General features: G+C 43.1%; 1 protein-coding gene and 1 pseudogene across 1 annotated transcript; one reads left to right on the top strand and one right to left on the bottom strand.

Moving 5' to 3' along the window:
• Positions 1 to 223: 223 nt before the first annotated feature.
• On the bottom strand, positions 224 to 4,353 carry LOC121532246 (class E basic helix-loop-helix protein 41). The gene is made up of 5 exons (XM_041838077.1): positions 3,897 to 4,353; positions 3,718 to 3,781; positions 3,449 to 3,556; positions 3,234 to 3,345; positions 224 to 3,018 (listed from the first exon to the last, which is right to left on the bottom strand). Exons 1-5 carry the CDS (start codon positions 3,956 to 3,958, stop codon positions 2,063 to 2,065), a joined length of 1,302 nt encoding a protein of 433 aa, XP_041694011.1. The 5' UTR covers positions 3,959 to 4,353; the 3' UTR covers positions 224 to 2,062.
• Positions 4,354 to 12,196: 7,843 nt separating this feature from the next.
• Positions 12,197 to 22,305, top strand: LOC121531429 (annotated as a pseudogene).
• The last annotated feature ends 917 nt before the right edge of the window (positions 22,306 to 23,222 follow it).

Genomic DNA, 23,222 nt, shown 5'->3' on the forward strand with positions numbered 1-23,222 from the left:
AAAGTTTGTGATCATCTTTAGCACAGGTGTCAAACTCATTCCACGGAGGGCTGAGAGTCTGCGGGTTTTCAAAAACCTGCAGACACTAGGCCCTCCATGGAATAAGTTTGACACCCCTGATCTATAGCATGCCTCCTATCAATTAAATAATTTGATATAGCTATGTCTATGAAGGAAAAAATCAGTTTTGTGGCAAAAATAAATCAACAATGAGGCATCCGAATAGTTTTTGGTCTGATATTTATTTTACAACTTGTCAGCAATAATTTACAACACCATTTGTGTAAAGCATTAATGAAATGTGCAACAGTTGCTCAGTTAAATATGTTTTTGTTGTTGTTACACATCGATTTCTTCTACAACATTGACATCGGACATATATTCCATAGTATATTCACAAAACTATTTACACACACGCCACTTTTAATGACAGTTGAAAACATAGCAGATTTGAGGCAAGACCGGCTGAACAGAAGCTAAAAATAAACAATATTGGATATGCAAATCAAATCTAGTCACTCACACAAGGAACTCAAACATGATAAACACCACAATTGCAGGAATGAATCTCTCAAGAAAAAAAAAAGGATTGTACATTTTAAAAGGACATTTATCAGAACTTTTGGTCACCGGACCAAAGTTACCTCCATCTACATACACCTAACCTGTATGTAAGTTTGTGTATGTGTTAGAATGTGATACTAGAGATTATTCTTCATTCTGAGGCTGAGTATAAGTTGTTTCATGTAGCTTTATAAATACAATAAGACACATAACCCAAAATGAGCTATGATTAGTGGCTTATAATGTTTATTCAAAGGGGCTCTCCACAAAAACACTAAAAAGCCTCAATATCTGTAGTAGCCTAGTATCTTGTTCTTCAAACACATACAGAGTCTATACAGTCTGGAGTAAAGTTTCTGCCCTCTAGTTTAGTGATTTTCTTTAAGAAAAATATATTTTAAAAAATACATACAGTGATGGACTACAATAGTTGGAAAGTGAGTGTCGGGAAGGAACAGAGGGGATTTTCCAAAGGCAGAAACAAGTGCACTTTATCTCTGAAACTTCCAGAGCTAAGAAAAACAAAGGTAGTTACATTCAATATCAAAGTTCATGCCTAGTATCATTTTGCTGGAGGTTTAGCCGACAGGTCACGGGGTGTCTCATTATGTGTGCAGAGATGCCAACCAATCAGGGATATAATTGTCAATTGTCATAAAACAGCATCTTCCAATGAAGTGCTTCCTTTCAATATTATGCAAAAAATCAGCAGTCAGCAAAATGTATCTGATGGGGTTACTTTAAATTCCAAAAGACTAAATAAAGAAATCCAAATGTGTTGGCATGGAGAGGGAGTTACATAATATGAAGTAAGTAATTTGTCCAGTTAGTGCTTATCTATGATCCAGGGTGGACATCTCGGTTTGAGGTACCTAAGTAACTTTCTCAATAACTTTATACAGAGGCTGACTTAGTGCACAAACAAGGAAATGGATCAAACCACACCAATCACCATTAGTCATACTGTACAGTCAGAGTCAGCAATGTTAACCTGCAATGTTGACCTTGGCGGAGGTCAGTTGCAACACCATACATACAAAGTCACTAGCTGATTGGGGATCAGAGGGAAATATTGCTTATAAGCAGATTGTTTGTCTTGATGTTTTGGCACTGATATTGGCAGTTTTAAAGGTTGTGTTAACTCCAGCTCAATATAACCTATGATTTTAGTAATAACAGATGTGTACAGGTTGTTAGTGTCAATCATTGTCGATTTTCATTCAGATTATTCTCGCATTAAGTGCAAAAGGCACACACTGTCACAACTTCCCCCTGCTTGGCCAAGATACAGGAGAAATTCAACTGTGAAACTTGTCTCGAAACTCCTACATCAATAAAAAACTATCGAATTACGAAAATAAGGTAAAAACAGACAGCTGTCGGAGAATCGTAAACAATATAGGCTTAAAATGCAGAATGCACATCAATTTAAGATATACACAGATAAATTAGCCCGTTTTTACAAGAAAGAAAATATAATCTCAAAATGTAATCTTTATTATGTACTGTCATTTTCATTGTCTGGGGAGTCATCCCCTAATTCCTTATCATCATAATAATCATCTTCATCATTCTCAAGATTGTCCTCCCTCTCATCAGATGAGCCCGGCTCCGCCACGTTTGACATGTCACTGTCGTCGGAGGGAGAGTCCTTGGAGTCGGAACCGAATCCAGAGCTCTTCTCTGTCGATATGCCGGAAAAAACACCGGCTACTGCGGCCGCAGCTGCGGACGCATGTGAGTTGAGGCCGGGGTATAACCAGTGGAACTGGGATGACAGCGTCGCCGCTGCTGCAGCTGGGTACACAAACTTCTCTAGGTTACTTTTGTCGAATAGAGGCATGTAGGACGCTGCCGCCGAGGGATTGATGAAGTAAAAGGGCATGCAAAAGGGAGTCTGCTGTCCCAAACCAGTTATTCCCATCAACGAATTCATAAAGACCAGATCAGGTCTGGTGGTCGCGTCTGCGCTCGTCGTGCAGTTTCCAGCCCAGTTCATCTTTGTTTTTTTGGCAGCGCGGTCATCCCCGAACTCCTGCTTTATCTTTACTGCCTTGGGCCCCTGCACTTTGCTCCGGTCACATCCTTTATTCCCATCAGTCTTTTCCGCCTCACCCCCGTATCCACTGTCTGTGTCTGTGTCATTCTCGTTAAGCTCTCCATGGCTCCTCTGTATGACCGATACGCGGTCATGTCCGGTTTGGCTGTCCACTTTTTGGCCATCGCGGTCGACCGCGTCTCTGGCAGGTAGCTGGGGATGGAGTAGTGGCGCACCGGGCTGAAACTGCGCTGAGACTTTGTGTAAGTGGCTGATGAGTTGCGCGCACCGCTGCTCGCATGTATTCCAGTTCTCCGACTTGTTTAGGTACTGCAGGACCTCTTTGGCACACGCTTGGAACCCTGAGTGGAACACATCCAAATCAGCGCGAATGGGCATTTTCATCGATAGATCCCCTGGAAAACATGCATTTAAAGTTAGAAACAACAACTTAATTGTCTGAATTAAATTGTACCTAATTAGGAGAACACAACAATATCAAATTTGATGGCTACAATAACTTTTACGCATAGCCTATCCAAACCCAAAGAAGCCAAAATACAGAATTCATCGACTCTAGCCTATCATGAATCTTTGAATAGTCATTGGAGGTTATGCAACAACAACTTACCATTCTGCAAAGCCATAATCCTCTGGTGCTGCTGCTCAGTGACTGCAGTCAAAGCGTTTAAATGCTTCAAAGTTAACTCAAGAACAACTGCTTTCTCCAAATGCCCGAGCGTCTGAGTGGAAAACACGAGATCAGATAACTCAACAATCATTCATCAAAACAATAAAAAACAATAAATAGGCTATACAAATCACTTCTTAATCGCAAAAGCTTGCCGTCAGTTTGAGATGTTCCGGTAACAAATCCTTTAACTGTCCGATACACTCATTGATTCTGTCTCTCCTCTTCTTCTCTATCAATCGGTGTGGTAACTTGTACGCGTCCTGGGAATTATAACATACATTTGATTAGGACCACAGAAATGAATGATAGCATTAGATCAAATCTACAACAAGTACAACAGAGTCAAGACAGTTTTCCTACAAGGATGTTTTACCTATCAGACATTTTTTTTAGCTACAAACAAGACAAAACGCGCGCATACCTTGCCATCTTCGCGCTTCAGTCCTCTTTTCGATTTACACATGTAGAGTGAGGAGTATTCCACCCTGACAAAATGAAAAGGGCAGGTTAGTTACATAGTTATAAAGGTAAAAATGGTGTACATCTAATAGTTTATGGACATAGCCCTATACCGTCCTAAAAATGAAATAATTAAATTACCCTAAGAAATCGGCATGATCCATAAATTGCCTGTCCTGCAGACGCGGTATTCTTTCATCCATAACTTGTCTCCTGTTGGTATTCCTCTTCGTCTTTACAGTGTTTGTTATTCCAAAACCAGCAGGCAGAGAAGGTTTTGGGAATATGTTGCACGGCGAGTGTTCTGGATAGTGCTGCAGTTTAGAATGATGTCTAGTTTCCTGAACTGCCACTTTGCGAGTCGTTTGTACGAGAGCGCACAGCGCACGCGCGACTACGGTCGGAACAGCTCCAACTCACGTGTAAAATGCACCAGCACAAAGTCTGATAATTAAGACCTTTGCGAGTCCCGGTCTAGTAGACCTACGCGACAGCCCGTTTCTATGGCAATGCACATTTGGACCGTATCTAATTCATGTTATTCTATTGGAATTAACATTTATATAGTGAAGAAACTGAAATAAGAATGTATTGTATTATGTCTGTTATGCGCCGGTGAACATCCTCATTCCCATTGACCACATAAAGGTGAATGTGAAGCAAATGCGGGAAAAGTAGGCGTTGTGCGTATGTATGCGTGCGTGAGTGCAAGGAGAGGGTGCGTAAGTAGAGGGTGCGTAAGGAGCGCGCGCGGCCACACATTTACACACACACACACACACACACACACACACACACACACACACACACACAAACATCCTGGGGGCGAGGTACTCATCCCTTCTCGTTCTCACACCAGCAGCCACTCAACCTCCAGCTGCCCCGAGGTGCGTTTTCAGTAACCATGGCACTGGCTGCGTGCTCAAACACGTGCGCCGCAGTTCCTTATGCCAGCCCCCTGTCGTGTTGACAACCATAGAAATGGAATCATGAACATGGCCCATTTGAGAAGAGAAACAATGACACTAAACACAAATATTAACGCAACATGTAAAGTGTTGGTCCCATTTGAGAAGATAAACAATTACACTGAACAAAAATATAAACGCAACATGTAAAGTGTTGGTCCCATGTTTCATGAGCTGAAATAAAAGATCCCAGAAATGTTCTATATGCACAAAAAGCTTATTTCCCTCAAATATTTTGCACAAATGTATTTACATCCCTGTTAGTGAGCATTTCTTCTTTGCCAAGATAATCCATCCACCTGACAGGTGTGACATATCAAGAAGCTGATTAAACACCATGATCATTACACAGGTGCACCTTGTGCTGGGAACAATAAAAGGCCACTCTAAAATGTGCAGTTTTGTCACACAACACAATGCCACAGATGTCTCAAGTTCTGAGGGAGTGTGCAATTGGCATGCTGACTGCAGGAATGTCGACCAGAGCTGTTGCCAGAATATGTTATGTTAATTTTTCTACCATAAGCCGCCTCCAACATCATTTTAGAGAATTTGGCAGTATGTCTAACCGGCCTCATAACCGCAGGCTACATGTATGGCGTTGTGTGGGAAAGCGGTTATCTGATGTCAATGTTGTGAACAGAGTGCCCCATAGTGGCTGTGGGCAACGAAGACAATTGTCTTCGTTGTCTGGCTACAGACAACGAAGACAATTTAATTTTATCAATGGCAATTTGAATGCACAGGATACAGTGAGGAGATCCTGAGGCCCATTGTCGCACCATTCATCTGCCGTCATCACCTCATGTTTCAGCATGATAATGCACAGCCCCATGTTGCAAGGATCTGTACACAATTCTTGGCAGCTGAAAATGTCCCAGTTCTTCCATGGCCTGCATACTCACCATACATGTCACCCATTGAGCATGTTTGGGATGGTCAGGATCGACGTGTACGACAGTGTCCTCCAGTTCCCGGCAATACGTTGAAAGTCACTGAGCTCTTCAGTAAGGCCATTCTGCTGTCAATGTTTGTCTATGGAGATCGCATGGCTGTGTGCTCGATTTCATACACCTGTCAACAACGGGTGTAGCTGAAATAGCCAAATCCACTAATTTGAAGGGTTGTCCATATACTTTTGTATATGTAGTGTATCTGTGACCAACATATGCATATCTGTATTCCCAGTCATGTGAAATCCATAGATTAGGGACTAATGAATTTATTTCAATTGACTGAAATAAATGATCTGTAACTTAGTAAAATCGTAGACATTTCTGCATGTTGCGTTTATATTTCTGTTCAGTACATGTGTTAACTTATGCATGCATTGCTATTGAAAGCAGTGGTGTAGGATGCACCCCCTCAGCCCCCTACTTTTTTTCTTCTTTTGGATAACGTTTTTTGTTGTTGAGGAAAACATAACTTCTTGCAATTCTTGCTAAGAGGAACTCTTGCTGTTTTAAAGCAAATTTCCAGCAATTCTACACATTTTGCCATGGGGCAGAGAAAAAAAGTGCAGTTTTATATTTAATATCATGCTATTCTACACATTTTGCCATGGAGGCTGAGAGAAAATATTGCAGTTTTGAAGCTACTTTCCTGCTATTCTACACATTTTGCCATGAGGCTGAGATTTTGCAGTTTTAAAGTGAATGTCCTGTAAAAAAAAAAAATTGGGCCATGGCTTATGGCATGCTCATATGCTATTTGGGGGGAAGCTTATTTGGGGGGGAGTTGGGGCCCCCCTAAAGCTCGGAGGAACCCTGCGTTGTGTGGGCTGTGGGGGAGCATCATATGCCACTGGTGTCAATAGCCATGCATGCATAAGTTAACACATATAATATAGGCCTACACTCCCCAACGTATTTATTTGGACAGTGAAGCTAAAACGTTTTAATTTGGCTCAATACTCCAGCATTTCGGATTTGAGAACAAATGTTTTATGAGGCGACAGTACAGAATGTTACCTTTTATTTTAGGGTATTGTAGGGGCCAGCCGGATGCCTGACAACAAAGATCAATGACGACCACATCCTCACATGAAGAGTTTAATTCCAAAAAGCTATATATCCATTTTCAGAAATGTTGGTAAATTAGCTTTAATTTAGTAAAGAAATTATGCAAGAGATTGTTTTGTTTTTTCACTATCTAATCATGGCATGGGGTTGTTCAATGACAGATTTTAAACAAATACATGTCTATCACTTGATGGTTCCATTTCAGAGAGACAATTTTTTTTGCAAAATGCTCTATTTTTATTTTTATTTCACCTTTATTTAACCAGGTAAGCCAGTTGAGAACAAGTTCTCATTTACAACTGCGACCTGGCCAAGATAAAGCAAAGCAGTGCGATTAAAAACAACAACACAGAGTTACATATGGGGTAAAACAAAACATAAAGTCAAAAAATACTACAGAAAATATATATACAGTGTGTGCAAATGTAGCAAGTTATGGAGGTAAGGCAATAAATAGGCTATAGTGCAAAATAATTAAAATTAGTATTAACACTGGAATGATAGATGTACAAGAGATTATGTGCAAATAGAGATACTGGGGTGCAAATGAGCAAAATAAATAACAATATAGGGATGAGGTAGTTGGCTGGGCTAATTTCAGATGGGCTGTGTACAGGTGCAGTGATCGGTAAGGTGCTCTGACAACTGATGCTTAAAGTTAGTGAGGGAGATAAGAGTCTCCAGCTTCAGAGATTTTTGCAATTCGTTCCAGTCATTGGCAGCAGAGAACTGGAAGGAATGGCGGCCAAAGGAGGTGTTGGCTTTGGGGATGACCAGTGAGATATACCTGCTGGAGCGCATACTACGGGTGGGTGTTGCTATGGTGACCAATGAGCTAAGATAAGGCAGGGATTTGCCTAGCAGGGATTTGTAGATGGCCTGGAGCCAGTGGGTTTGACGACGAACATGTAATGAGGACCAGCCAACAAGAGCGTACAGGTCACAGTGGTGGGTAGTGTATGGGGCTTTGGAGACAAAACGGATGGCACTGTGATAGACTACATCCAATTTGCTGAGGAGAGTGTTGGAGGCTATTTTGTAAATGACATCGCCAAAGTCAAGGATCGGTAGGATAGTTAGTTTTACGAGGGCATGTTTGGCAGCATGAGTGAAGGAGGCTTTGTTGCGAAATAGGAAGCCGATTCTGGATTTAACTTTGGATTGGAGATTCTTTGGATTGGAGAGTCTGGAAGGAGAGTTTACAGTCTAACCAGACACCTAGGTATTTGTAGTTGTCCACATACTCTAGGTCAGAACTGTCGAGAGTAGTGATTCTAGTCGGGTGGGCGGGTGCCAGCAGCGTTCGATTGAAGAGCATGCATTTAGTTTTACTAGTGTTTAAGAGCAGTTGGAGGCTACTGAAGGAGTGTTGTATGGCATTGAAGCTCGTTTGGAGGTTTGTTAACACAGTGTCCAATGAAGGGCCAGATGTATACAAAATGGTGTCGTCTGCGTAGAGGTGGATCTGAGAGTCACCAGCAGCAAGAGCGACATCATTGATATACACGGAGAAAAGAGTCGGCCCAAGAATTGAACCCTGTGGCACCCCCATAGAGACTGCCATAGGTCCAGACAAAAGGCCCTCCGATTTGACACATTGAACTCTATCTGAGAAGTAGTTGGTGAACCAGGCGAGGCAGTCATTTGAGAAACCAAGGCTATTTAGTCTGCCAATAAGAATGCGGTGGTTGACAGAGTCGAAAGCCTTGGCCAGGTCGATGAAGACAGCTGCACAGTACTGTCTATTATCGATCGCGGTTATAATATCGTTTAGGACCTTGAGCGTGGCTGAAGTGCACCCATGACCAGCTCGGAAACCGGATTGCATAGCAGAGAAGGTACGGTGGGATTCGAAATGGTCGGTGATCTGTTTGTTAACTTGGCTTTCAAAAACTTTCGAAAGGCAGGGCAGGATGGATATAGGTCTGTAACAGTTTGGATCTAGAGTGTCACCCCCTTTGAAGAGGGGGATGACCGCGGCAGCTTTCCAATCTCTGGGGATCTCAGACGTTACGAAAGAGAGGTTGAACAGGCTAGTAATAGGGGTTGCGACAATTTCGTTGGCTAGTTTTAGAAATAAAGGGTCCAGATTGTCTAGCCCAGCTGATTTGTAGGGGTCCAGATTGTGCAGCTCATTCAGAATATCCTATACTGCTAGGTTTTACACAGTCAAATGTAAGAAATAACTACATTTTTAAATAAAGAACTGTACAAATTATACATTTGTGATATCAATATTTAATAACAAAATAATAATAATTAAATACAGTAATATGAGATCTGTATGTGAAACATTTAAATTTTAGTCATTTAACAGATGCTCTTATACAGAGCGACTTATAGTAAGTGCATACATCTAAATATGAAAATGTATGCACTCACTAACTGTAAGTCGCTCTGGATAAGAGCGTCTGCTAAATGACTGAAATGTAAAATGTATAACAGTGCATTCGGAAAGTATTCAGACCCCTTGACTTTTTCCACATTTTGTTACGTTACAGCCTTATTCTAAAATTGATTAAATACATATTTTTCCTTATCAATCTACACACAATACCCCATAATGACAAAGCAAAAACAGTTTTGTAGAAATGTTCGCAAATTTATTACAAATAAAAAACAGAAATACCTTACGAAATTGAGCTCAGGTGCATCCTGTTTCCATTGATCATCCTTGAGATGTTTCTACAACTTGATCGGAGTCCACTTGTGGAAAATTCAATTGATTGGACATTACATTTACATTTTAGTCATTTTAGCAGACGCTCTTATCCAGAGCGACTTACAGTTAGTGAGTGCATACATTTTTCATACTGGCCCCCCGTGGGAATCGAACCCACAACCCTGGCGTTGCAAGCGCCATGCTCTACCAACTGAGCTACAGGAGGCCCTCACATGATTTGGAAAGGCACACACCTGTCTATATAAGGTCCCACAGTTGACAGTGCATGTCAGAGCAAAAACCAAGCCATGAGGTCGAAGGAATTGTCCGTAGAGTTCAGAGACAGGATCGTGTCGAGGCACAGATCTGGGGAAGTGTACCAAAAAATGTCTGCAGCATTGAAGGTCCCCAAGAACACGGTGGCCTCCATCATTCTTAAATGGAAGAAGTTTGGAACCACCAAGACTCTTCCTAGAGCTGGCTGCCCGGCCAAACTGAGCAATCGGGGGAGAAGGGCCTTGGTCAGGGAGGTCTCCAAGAACCCGATGGTCACTCTGGCAGAGCTCCAGAGTTCCTCTGTGGAGATGGGAGAAACTTCCAGAAGGACAACCATCCCTGCAGAACTCCACCAATCAGGCCTATATGGTAGAGTTGACAGACGGAAGCCACTCCTCAGTAAAAGGCACATGACAACTCGCTTGGAGTTTGCTAAAAGGCACCTAAAGGACTCTCAGACCATGAGAAACAAGATTCTCTGGTCTGATGAAACCAAGATTGAACTCTTTGGCCTGAATGCCAAGTGTCATGTCTGGAGGAAACCTGGCACCATCCCTAAGGTGAAGCATGGTGGTGGCAGCGTCATGCTGTGGGGATGTTTTTCAGCGGCAGGGACTGGGAGACTAGGCAGGATCGAGGGAAAGATGAACGGAGCAAAGTACAGAGAGATCCTTAATGAAATCCTGCTCCAGAGCTCTCAGGACCTCAGACTGGGGCGAAGGTTCCCTTCCAACAGGACAACGACCCTAAGCACACAGCCAAGACAACGCAGGAGTGGCTTCGGGACAAGTCTCTGAATGTCCTTGAGTGGCCCAGCCAGAGCCCGGACTTGAACCCGATCAAACATCTCTGGAGAGACGCTCCCCATCCAACCTGGCAGAGCTTAAAAAGGTCTGAAGTAAAAGTCTACCAGTGTTTTGTATTTATCTATGTATCAGATGTCAGGACACGGAATTCTAGGCCTCAGGAACTGACAATCCAATCTTGAACTTTCTAAACTGCTGAATTTCACTCTCTGTACCCAAAGTAGCAGATGTCTCACTGTTCTCATTGTTCAGCTGAAAGTTTTATCAGGTTCATATCAACCAACGTCTGTAATGATTCATGTATACGTAATTCAAAATGACTATATAATGTTGAGACTCACAGGAATAATCTGTTCTTTGTGCTTTGAGACATGCCTTTTTAGCCATGCTCTACCACCATACTATTGGCCTTGGCTTTTTTATCCTCTGTGTTTTCACATGAACACTTGTACCCCAAAGCTCTGTATTACAACTTTTACTTTGACTGGATCCTGGAAGTCAAGTCTCCTCCTTTAACCTTTTCAAAGTCAACTTGCTACTGCCATATTATCGCTTACAGCATGTTCATACATGTCTGTATACTTCTTAGAAATGAAGGCACTTTACGTATCTAGTCCCCCCATTTGAAGGTGTCAAGTATTTGGACAAATTCACTTATACAATATGTGTATTCAAGTAGTCAAAAGTTAAGTATTTGGTCCTATATGCCTAGCACGTAATGACTACATCAAGCTTCTGACTCTACAAACCTGTTGGATGCATTTGCAATTTTATTTGGTTATGTTTCAGATTATGTTTTGCCCAATAGGAACTGAATGGTGAATAATGTATTGTGTCATTTTGGAGTCACTTTTATTGTAAATAAGAATAGAAGACGTTTCTGAACACTTCTGCATTAATGTGGATGCTACCATGATTATGAAAGCTCTGAATAATGATAACTGAGAAAGACAGAGCATAAGGCAAAATATTCTGTGATCAGATGAGATAGAAATGTAGCTCTTTGGATGCTTTTCAGCAGCAGGGACTTGGTGACTGGTAAGGATAGAGGGAACAATGAATGGAGCCAAATACAGGCAAATCTTTGATGAGAACCTGCTTCAGAGTGCAAACAACCTTAGACTGGGGTGAAGATTTACGTTCCAACAGGACAATGATCCCAAGCATACAGCCAAAGCAACGCTGGAATGGCTTCCGAACAAGAATGTGAAAGTCCATGAGTGGCCCAGCCAAAACCCAGACTTGAATCCCATTGAAAATCTGTGGAAAGACTTGAAGATTGCTGTTCCCCGCTGCTCCCCATCTAACTTAACAGAGCTTGAGAAAATCTGCAAGGCAGAATAAGAGAAAATCCCCAAATCCAGATGTGCAAAGCTGATACAGACATACCCAAGACTACTCAAAGCTGTTATCACCACCAAAGCTGCTTCTCCATTTCCGATTACAGCAAACATTATTTCGTTTTCTTTTCTATGTAACTGTCTGATCACAGCAGTGCTTCTGGTCATGTGTTGGAGTCCCCCTTTGTGTCCCCCCCCTCTCCCCCTCCCCCTCTCCCGCTACCTCCCTTCCTCCCTCCAGGAATCTGCTCTAAATGTTTTCCATATTAGTTCAGCGCCTTCTCTGGTTCCAAATAGCCTAGCAGCAGAGCTGGGCTTATGTTGAGAGGAACCCTGAGCAGGAAGGGGAAGGAGGGGCATGGCAGGCAGCAGGGAGAAGGGCATGGTAGCACCCCCGACAGACAGCACCACGGTAAGAGACTGACAAACAAACGAACGGGAAGGGAACGAGAGAGAGAGAGAAAACCACCTCCCGAGAAGCTGAAGAAGAAGTGCTTGTCACATCTCAAGACAGAAGGTGAAGAATGGGAAAAGGGAAGAAGGGATCCGGAGGAGTGGAGAAGAGCGGAGGAGCACCCCCCATCCAGGAGAAGCAGAGGAGGGAGGCCCAGTGCCCGAGGACGCCCACAAGTGCTGTGGCTGTCACTTCCCCCTACTCATCGCCCTGCTGCAGTTGCTGTTGGGGATGGCCATCACAGCCGTGGCCTTCCTCATGGTCAGCATCAGCCCCTCACTCCTGGCCAGGGAGACCCCACACTGGGCCGGCATCCTTGTAAGCATGGACCTGTATGCATGTTCACTCAATATGGCATTGTGCCACTGTTGTAGCTGCATGGGCCTTTGCCTTATCTTTCTCTGGTCCTTATGTCCATCTGACCTCACTACATTATTTTATTTTTTATTTAACTTTTATTTAACTAGGCAAGTCAGTTAAGAACAAATTCTTATTTACAATGACGGCCTACACCAGCCAAACCCGGACGACGCTGGGCCAATTGTGCGCCGCCCTATGGGACTCCCAATCACGGCCGGTTCATAATAAAAGTAATAATAAATACGCAATTAGTAAAGATAACTTGGATATATCCATGGGGTACTAGTACCGAGTCGATGTGCAGGGGTATGAGGTAATTGAGGTAGATACAGTATGTACATATAACTAGGAATAAAGTGACTAGGCAACAGGATATATAATAAACAGTAGCAGCAGTGTATGTGATTAGTCAAAAACATTAGTGCAATAAAGGTCAATGCAGATAGTCTGGGTAGCTATTTGGTTTACTATTTAACAAACTATTTAGTAATCTTATGGCTTGGGGTAGAAGCTGTTCAGGGTTCTTTTGCTTCCAGACTTGGTGCATCGGTATTGCTTGCCGTGCGGTAGCAGAGAGAACAGTCTATGACTTCGGTGGCTGGAGTCTTTGAACATTTTTAGGGCCGTCCTCTGACACCGCCCGGTGTAGAAGTCCTGGATGGCAGGAATCTCGACCCCAGTGATGTACTGGGCCGTCGGCATTACCCTCTGTAGCGCATTGAGGATCTGAGGGCCCATGCCAAATCTTTTCAGCCTCCTGAGGGGAAAGAGGCGTTGTCGTGTGTTGGTGTGTGTGGACCATGATAGATCCTTAGTGATGTGAACACAGAGGAACTTAAAGCTCTTGACCAGCTCCACTACAGCCCTGTCGATGTGGATGGGGGCGTGCTTGGCCCTCCTTTTCCTATAGTCCACGATCAGCTCCTTTGTCTTGCTGACGTTGAGGGAGAGGTTGTTGTCCTGGCACCACACTGCCAGATCTCTGACCTCCCTATAGGCTGTCTCATCATCGTCGGTGATCAGGCCTACCACTGTCAATGCAACCTTGTGTATCTACATGCATAGACACTCAGTTCGGCCACTATGGTTACTGTCCTATCCTTTAATCCCTCTGTCCAGCCTCACCTCACTGCTTGACTGTATGCCATGGACACGTGTCCTGATCCTCTACCTACCGTGCCTCCCATGCACTTCACCTACGATAAATGCGTGGACACTGGGTTGTACCGCCTCATCCCCTGGAATGTAGCTGAATGGACTTCTCTTCTACCTTCACTGCATGCATGGCCTAATGATGTACATAAACACATCTATATGACTCTGGCATGGCCACGCAGACACATGTACATATCTCCTCATCTCCATCTTTGTCTCAACACATTTGCATGGCCCTCTTGTACATTACTAATTGTTACCGCTTCAGTTTGTATGCCGTATGTCCTTCTGCAAAGACTTGTCACTTTGTCCCTGCTGTATTTCCATCTTGCCCTGACTGCATGTACACATACAGTATACACCTCCATATCTGCCTAGTCTCATCTCTCTATTCACACTTCATCTTACATTAGCTCCATCTAAACTCAAAATCAGGGTTGTTTATCATGCTTTACTGAGTTCCTCTCAGTCTCATTGAACACATTGGGTGACATTCTAAATGTCAACATGTTGACTACTAGCAATTAGCTTGATGTTATTTTCACATTTGCTCCCTCACTCGCTGACTGTTGATTCAATCTATCTCCTAGAAACAGTTAACTGGCTTAAAGGGCTGTAACAAGTTTCAAACTTTCCCCCAACTGTAATCATGGCAAGACTTTGGCATTGTAAAAGTACTTGGCTTGCAGGGAAAACAACAACAAGTCTAGAATGCCAGTCAGCATTATGGTTCTTAGCCTCTTATCTCAATCCTACAGTTAGCTAATGTCTTCAGATAAATAAAGCAAATAATACTGAAAACAATAGAAGGTAACACTTTACCTTATGTTGCAACATTGTATTAACATGTAGTTAGGATTTCCACTGAAGTTTTGCTTAGAAGTAATAAAAGTTACATAAGATACATCATTTCCATATTGAATTTTGAATGTTCTCATGCTACAACAAATAATATTTAACTCTATAGAAACTACAATGATGAACGCTTTCAGCCCCAAGGCTATAGAGGCCTACTAATGATAACATAGGGGCCTGACTAGGTGTTTTTCCCTTCTAGACTATGTATGGTAGTGATTCAACGTTAGATAACATGATTTTGTTAAAGAAATGCTATGTGAGATACTTCACAGTTGCATTTCCGTACAGGAGAAAAATATGTTTTCTTTCAGCTTCCCGTTTGCCCTCATTACAGTGTGTACAGATGTGTGCAATCGCAAGTCTCTGCACACACAGGAAACATCCATCCCGAGTTCCCTCCTCAAGAGACTCACGGCCCGGTGAAAAACACAGTTCACCAACATCCTACAAGAGAATTCTGATTCCCCACCGCTTAAGAACCTGGGGAAAACAATTAAATGAGATGCTGCATGTTAGTCACAAGACTCTAATATGCTCTGAGAGAGGGTGTGTGTCATTGGAAGAGAGGAGGAAAACTGTTTTGCCATAGCAGTGATAATGTTATCAGATGACAAGCTGATGCTGAAAGTGCACAATATTAATAGTGAACTTGGGATGAACAGCTTGAAAAGGGTTGAAGAGGCCCCTCTCAGCAGCAAATAAGACAAGGTTTGCGTGTGTGTGTGTGTGTGTGGCTTAGGACACCATGGCAACACTTGGTATCAGCAGATCAAATCCTGGGATGGATATCTGTTTATCAGATCTGAATAGATTCAGTTTCCCAATAACACATATGCCATTCAGAAAATAAAATGTACTGGTAACTATTTACTTAAAGCATGCAGGAATAATGCCTAATGATGCAGTTATAATGCAATGTAAGACTTTCATGAGCATGCATGATCTCTTATGTCTTGCCCCTGAGATAATACAAAGAGTGTGCAAAGCTGTCATCAAGGCAAAGAAAGGGTGGCTGTTTGAAGAACATCAAATATAAAATATATTTTGTTTAACTTTTTTGGTTACTACATGATTCCATATTTACATTTTAGTCGACACTCTTATCCAGAGCGACTTACAGTTAGTGAGTGCATACATTATATATATATATATATTTTTTTCGTACCCCCTGTGGGAATCGAACCCACAACCCTGGCGTTGCAAACGCCATGCTCTACCAACTGAGCTACATCCCTGCCGGCCATTCCCTCCCCTAACCTGGACGACGCTGGGCCAATTGTGCACCGCCCCATGGGTCTCCCGGTCGCGGCCGTCTACGACAGAGCCTGGATTCGAACCAGGATCTCTAGTGGCACAGCTAGCACAGCAATGCAGTGCCTTAGACCACTGCGCCCCTCGGGATGTGTTATTTTCTTTTTTTTATGTCTTCACTAGTATTCTACAATGTAAAAAATAGTAAAAATAAAGAAAAACCATTGAATGAGTAGGCGTGTCCAAACTTTTGACTGGTAGTGTATATATTATTTATATTTATCAGGGGGTGCTGCAGCACCCTCAGCATCCCTCAGCACCCCTACATCCCGCGGCTTTCCTGTCCAACTGACCAAGACAAACTGCTCTCTCTAATGGGATGATTAGTACTGTTTATAGTTCCATTGCAACAGGCAAGGTCAATGAAGCTCAGATAAAGTATGCGAATTGATTTCAAATACGATTTGAACCAATGTCTGATTGCAGGGTTGTATGGTTGGACCATAAAGGTGATACTGTATGTATAGGGCCATACAGAGAAAAGCAGAACACAGCATGCCTATTGGCAAGGCTCTGTAGGAGGCCTATGGGTAGATGAGCACATTTATTGGCCATACAATGTAGGCAATAATAATACATTGAATTTATAATGTGATTGTCATTGAAAAACTATCTAAAAGTGATACACAAAAACAAGAGACGTGGACAAAAAAGGACACAACTAGACAGGGCCACTGGCACAGAGAACACAGCTGACGCTACAAGGGACAAAGACAGCAAAGAAAACAGCTATAACTAATGAAATGCCTTCCTAAAGAGGAGGGTTTTAAAGCAATTTTTTAAGGAGCCCAGAGTCTGTGGTCTGGGAGAGCATTCCAGAGGCGCAGGGGTGGTTGAGCAGAAAGCCCGATCCCCCATGGAGCAGAGCTTGGTCCTGGGGACGTGGATTAGCAGGCTATCACGCGACCTAAGGTCGCAGTGGGATTATGGGATAGCAGCAGTTTTTTGAGGTATTTGTATCAGGATCCTGGCAGCGCTGTTCTGAATGCACTGGAGCTTCTGGAGACTCCTGCCAGGGATCCCGATGAATAATTAAAGAAGGCCCACCACTGTTTGCCCATTGTGACAGCTCCTGGGGAGCAGCGTCCAAATATAATATTTTCACAGGTGGACTTCCTCCACTCAAAACGTATGTAGAAGTAGTCTTATAACGTGTATAAAACAGAACAATAAATTGAAAAAGTAATACAATTTACATTTAGTGGTGTAAATGTATGCATCAAAAGATGATCCCTATTTTTGCCTTCTTCATGTTTTCCTAAAGTTCATAGCCTAAGATAACATGTGAGTACAGCTACAGTGGGGAGAACAAGTATTTGATATACTGCCGATTTTGCAGGTTTTCCTACTTACAAAATCCAGAAAATCACATTGTATGATTTTTAAGTAATTCATTTGCATTTTATTGCATGACATAAGTATTTGATACATCAGAAAAGCAGAACTTAATATTTGGTACAGAAACCTTTGTTTGCAATTACAGAGATCATACATTTCCTGTAGGTCTTGACCAGGTTTGCACACACTGCAGGAAGGATTTTGGCCCACTACTCCATACAGACCTTCTCCAGATCCTTCAGGTTATGGGGCTGTCGCTGGGCAATACGGACTTTCAGTTCCCTCCAAAGATTTTCTATTGGGTTCAGGTCTGGAGACTGGCTAGGCCACTCCAGGACCTTGAGATGCTTCTTACGGAGCCACTCCTTAGTTGCCCTGGCTGTGTGTTTTGGGTCGATGTCATGCTGGAAGACCCAGCCACGACCCATCTTCAATGCTCTTACTGAGGGAAGGAGGTTGTTGGCCAAGATCTCGCGATACATGGCCCCATCCATCCTCCCCTCAATACGGTGCAGTCGTCCTGTCCCATTTGCAGAAAAGCATCCCCAAAGAATGATGTTTCCACCTCCATGTTTCACGGTTGGGATGGTGTTCTTGGGGTTGTACTCATCCTTCTTCTTCCTCCAAACACGGCGAGTGGAGTTTAGACCAAAAAGCTCTATTTTTGTCTCATCAGACCACATGACCTTCTCCCATTCCTCCTCTGGATCATCCAGATGGTCATTGGCAAACTTCAGACGGGCCTGGACATGCGCTGGCTTGAGCAGGGGGGACCTTGCGTGCGCTGCAGGATTTTAATCCATGACGGCGTAGTGTGTTACTAATGGTTTTCTTTGAGACTGTGGTCCCAGCTCTCTTCAGGTCATTGACCAGGTCCTGCCGTGTAGTTCTGGGCTGATCCCTCACCTTTCTCATGATCATTGATGCCCCACGAGGTGAGATCTTGCATGGAGCCCCAGACCGAGGGTGATTGACCGTCATCTTGAACTTCTTCCATTTTCTAATAATTGCACCAACAGTTGTTGCCTTCTCACCAAGCTGCTTTCCTATTGTCCTGTAGCCCATCCCAGCCTTGTGCAGGTCTACAATTTTATCCCTGATGTCCTTACACAGCTCTCTGGTCTTGGCCATTGTGAAGAGGTTGGAGTCTGTTTGATTGAGTGTGTGGACATGTGTCTTTTATAAAGGTAACGAGTTCAAACAGGTGCAGTTAATACAGGTAATGAGTGGAGAACAGGAGGGCTTCTTAAAGAAAAACTAACAGGTCTGTGAGAGCCGGAATTCTTACTGGTTGGTAGGTGATCAAATACTTATGTCATGCAATAAAATGCAAATTAATTACTTAAAAATCATGCAATGTGATTTTCTGGATTTGTGTTTTAGTTTCCGTCTCTCACAGTTGAAGAGTACCTATGATAAAAATTACAGACCTCTACATGCTTTGTAAGTAGGAAAACCTGCAAAATCGGCAGTGTATCAAATACTTGTTCTCCCCACTGTATATAAAAGGCTTTGTGAAGCGCTTCTAGCGCGCTTCGGTTCACCACAGTACAATACATCTCATGATGTACTTTAGTTCTCCATATTTCACAGCGGTTTTTAAATAAACATATACACCATTTCAAATTAAGCAAGCATCAAACGTTACATAATGCTATAAAAGGCGTGAACCAGAGAAAAAATACTGAGCGAATCAGGGCTATGTTACGTAACCTGTGGATTTAGATGAAGGATAAGTGTTATTGGGATTGTACACTGTAATTACATAAACCACACAAAGCCCCTCTCACACATTATCAAGCTGTATTTTTAGACCCCGTTTACATAATGTGGTCATACACAACACATACCCACACAACATGTGGATAAAGGTACAGTGGATGGTAGCTGCAGGGGATTCTCACATGAACACTGTCTACTTTCAGCAGTCAGTCCTCCATTAAAGGGATACTTCCAACTGGAATGTTTTTGTGTGAAAATGAAAGGGGGTCATTTTCTTAATATCTGTTTGACTACATGTAAAATATTGCTGTTTTTAAATATGTACAGACTGGTATGGTGCTGCTGGACATAATGAAAAAGGTTATAAAGTGGTGAAGTACCCCTTTAAGACAGCCCTGCTATGTCTCTCAGGCACAGGTTCTACCTCTGGCCTATAGCCAGGACCTGCATGTATTTATTGGCCACTGTGCGGGAAGATAATAGTTAGCAGACAAACCTATTTGGATATGGCTAGAGAGTGGGCATACCTCGTTCACTAAGGCTGTGTTTACACAGCCACCCTAAGAATCCAAATCAGATTTTGTTTTCCATATCCAATATTTTTTTTCTGACTGTCCGCACTCAGTTTTACATGTGCCCCATATCAGATTTGCGCATTCACACTGATGTAGCCTCTGAAGTAGCACACGGATGGAATGCTCATTTCCAGTCACTGTTCCTTTACATTTTGGGGTGGTTGTCATGGAAACAGCAGGTCATGAGCAAAGCAAAATAATCTGATCCGAGCATCCAGACAGAGGTCGCATATGGATCATCGGGTTTGTATCAGGATTCAGATCCACATATAGAGGTGGTTTGAATCAAAAGTCAAAAGATCCTTTTTCCATTTGTTTTTTTGCTGTTTACACATTAGGGAAAAGACAACTGGAGTTGTACAGTGGGGAAAAAAGTATTTAGTCAGCCACCAATTGTGCAAGTTCTCCCACTTAAAAAGATGAGAGAGGCCTGTAATTTTCATCATAGGTACACGTCAACTATGACAGACAAATTGAGAAGAAAAAAATCCAGAAAATCACATTGTAGGATTTTTAATGAATTTATTTGCAAATTATGGTGGAAAATAAGTATTTGGTCACCTACAAACAAGCAAGATTTCTGGCTCTCACAGACCTATAACTTCTTCTTTAAGAGGCTCCTCTGTCCTCCACTCATTACCTGTATTAATGGCACCTGTTTGAACTTGTTATCAGTATAAAAGACACCTGTCCACAACCTCAAACAGTCACACTCCAAACTCCACTATGGCCAAGACCAAAGAGCTGTCAAAGGACACCAGAAACAAAATTGTAGACCTGCACCAGGCTGGGAAGACTGAATCTGCAATAGGTAAGCAGCTTGGTTTGAAGAAATCAACTGTGGGAGCAATTATTAGGAAATGGAAGACATACAAGACCACTGATAATCTCCCTCGATCTGGGGCTCCACGCAAGATCTCACCCCGTGGGGTCAAAATGATCACAAGAACGGTGAGCAAAAATCCCAGAACCACACGGGGGGACCTAGTGAATGACCTGCAGAGAGCTGGGACCAAAGTAACAAAGCCTACCATCAGTAACACACTACGCCGCCAGGGACTCAAATCCTGCAGTGTCAGACGTGTCCCCCTGCTTAAGCCAGTACATGTCCAGGCCCGTCTGAAGTTTGCTAGAGTGCATTTGGATGATCCAGAAGAGGATTGGGAGAATGTCATATGGTCAGATGAAACCAAAATAGAACTTTTTGGTAAAAACTCAACTCGTCGTGTTTGGAGGACAAAGAATGCTGAGTTGCATCCAAAGAACACCATACCTACTGTGAAGCATGGGGGTGGAAACATCATGCTTTGGGGCTGTTTTTCTGCAAAGGGACCAGGACGACTGATACGTGTAAAGGAAAGAATGAATGGGGCCATGTATCGTGAGATTTTGAGTGAAAACCTCCTTCCATCAGCAAGGCCATTGAAGATGAAATGTGGCTGGGTCTTTCAGCATGACAATGATCCCAAACACACCGCCCGGGCAACGAAGGAGTGGCTTCGTAAGAAGCATTTCAAGGTCCTGGAGTGGCCTAGTCAGTCTCCAGATCTCAACCCCATAGAAAATCTTTGGAGGGAGTTGAAAGTCCGTGTTGCCCAGCGACAGCCCCAAAACATCACTGCTCTAGAGGAGATCTGCATGGAGGAAATGGCCAAAATACCAGTAACAGTGTGTGAAAACCTTGTGAAGACTTACAGAAAACGTTTGACCTGTGTCATTGCCAACAAACTACAAACAAACTTTTGTTATTGACCAAATACTTATTTTCCACCATAATTTGCAAATAAATTCATAAAAAATCCTACAATGTGATTTTCTGGATTTTGTTATTTCATTTTGTCTGTCATAGTTGACGTGTACCTATGATGAAAATTACAGGCCTCTCTCATCTTTTTAAGTGGGAGAACTTGCACAATTGGTGGCTGACTAAATACTTTTTTTCCCCACTGTATGTCTTTACTCCGCTTACTGTAACACATTAAATGACTGAATTGCGTGACATTTATACCACATAATTTGAAAGTCAAAAGATCAGATTACATTCATTTTTTTTGCTGTCATTGTAATTTAATGTGTTACAGAAAGCGGCGTAAAGACATAAAACTCCAGTTGTCTTAGTGTAGACAACTAGGGTCATGTTCAGTAGGCTCCAACAGAGAAAATGCTTTGAAACAGTGTTGTTATTGGTAGTCTGTCCTCTGTTTCAAGTAATTTCATTGCATGCCTGCTGAACATGACCCTGCTGTTGTCCTCCAGGACAATGATGACCTCCCTCTAAGTATTTATCCCCCACCCTGGAATCCCCACTAGATATTCTATGCTACACTAAACTCTTCTCCTTCAGCTGCTGTACTTCATCCTGTGCACCGTGGGCCTTGTCCTCTCTGTCCTGGTCATGGCCTTCTCTGGCCACCACTACGCCCAGACCAACGGCTTCAGCTGCCTGCAGGTGGGCGACGACTGCGTGTGCACCCTGGACCCTCACGACCCTATCGCCAGGACCTTCACCTACACGGAGGTCAGCGACTGCAGAGAGGTCACTGGCACCCTGAAGCTGTACTTCCTGCTTCAGGTTGCCCTGAACCTGACCCAAGCACTGGTGTGTGCCCTGGGGGCCTTCATCATGTGGAAGCACCGATACCAAGTGTTCTTCGTGGGGCTGCAGATGGGCTCGCCCTCCTTCCAGCACTGGCAGAAGGTCTGATGGGATTAGGAATAAGAGGCCCATGATGAGTAAGCCCATGATGATGCCACTATTGAGGGTAGAGTATTGAGCGATCAGCCAATCAGAATCTTCACTCATTCTACTCAAATGGACAGATGTATTACACAAAACCTTTTGGTGTAGTGCAGTTCTGTTTTTGTCGTATGTCTGTAAATAGCCTGTAAATACCCTATTTTTCTGTATTTTTCGTGCATATTTCCCTATCAGACTTTTCATCCTTCTACAAAATATACTTTCCTGCAACCCGCCTCACTCAATGTGGAACGGATTCTATTATTGACTTACCTTTATCTAGAATCTAGAATCTCCAGTGGAAACTAGCTAGCCAGCTAACTAGCTACTTGCTATTAGCCACAGCTAGCGGTATTTCACCCAGAACATTGGATTTTTTTTCTGCGGGATTAATTTTAATCACTGGACATTAATCACCGGATATTCGGCCAGTCTGCACAGCGCGTTATCGACCCAGAACATATCAGTTTTTCCGCCGGAATCACTGAATCACTGGACCTTTAACTCCGGATTCATCGCTACCAGCTAGCTACAACAAAACGGACGCTGTGGTCTGGCTAATCATCCTGAGCTAGGCCCATCTCCCGGCTATCTACCTCTCTGTCAACCGGACGGGACCACCTAGTGTTGACACGGAGCCCCGCCGATCCTACACGACTGGTCTGCCGACGAAATCGTCTGATGTGGTTACGACGTTAACCACGAAGATTCCATCTACTAGCCCCGGCCCGCTAGCACACGCTAGCCGTGGCCTCTTACTCACTAGTGCTTTACCACCGGACCTTATGATAACTCAGCTATACAGCTGATGTCTGCTGGACTGTTCCTTTTTACGGTACTACATCCTGTTTATGTTTAGCCTCAGCCCAAACATGGTTAGTTTA

Source organism: Coregonus clupeaformis, chromosome 19, assembly GCF_020615455.1.
Source record: "Coregonus clupeaformis isolate EN_2021a chromosome 19, ASM2061545v1, whole genome shotgun sequence".
In the NCBI taxonomy this organism is placed as follows: domain Eukaryota; kingdom Metazoa; phylum Chordata; class Actinopteri; order Salmoniformes; family Salmonidae; genus Coregonus; species Coregonus clupeaformis.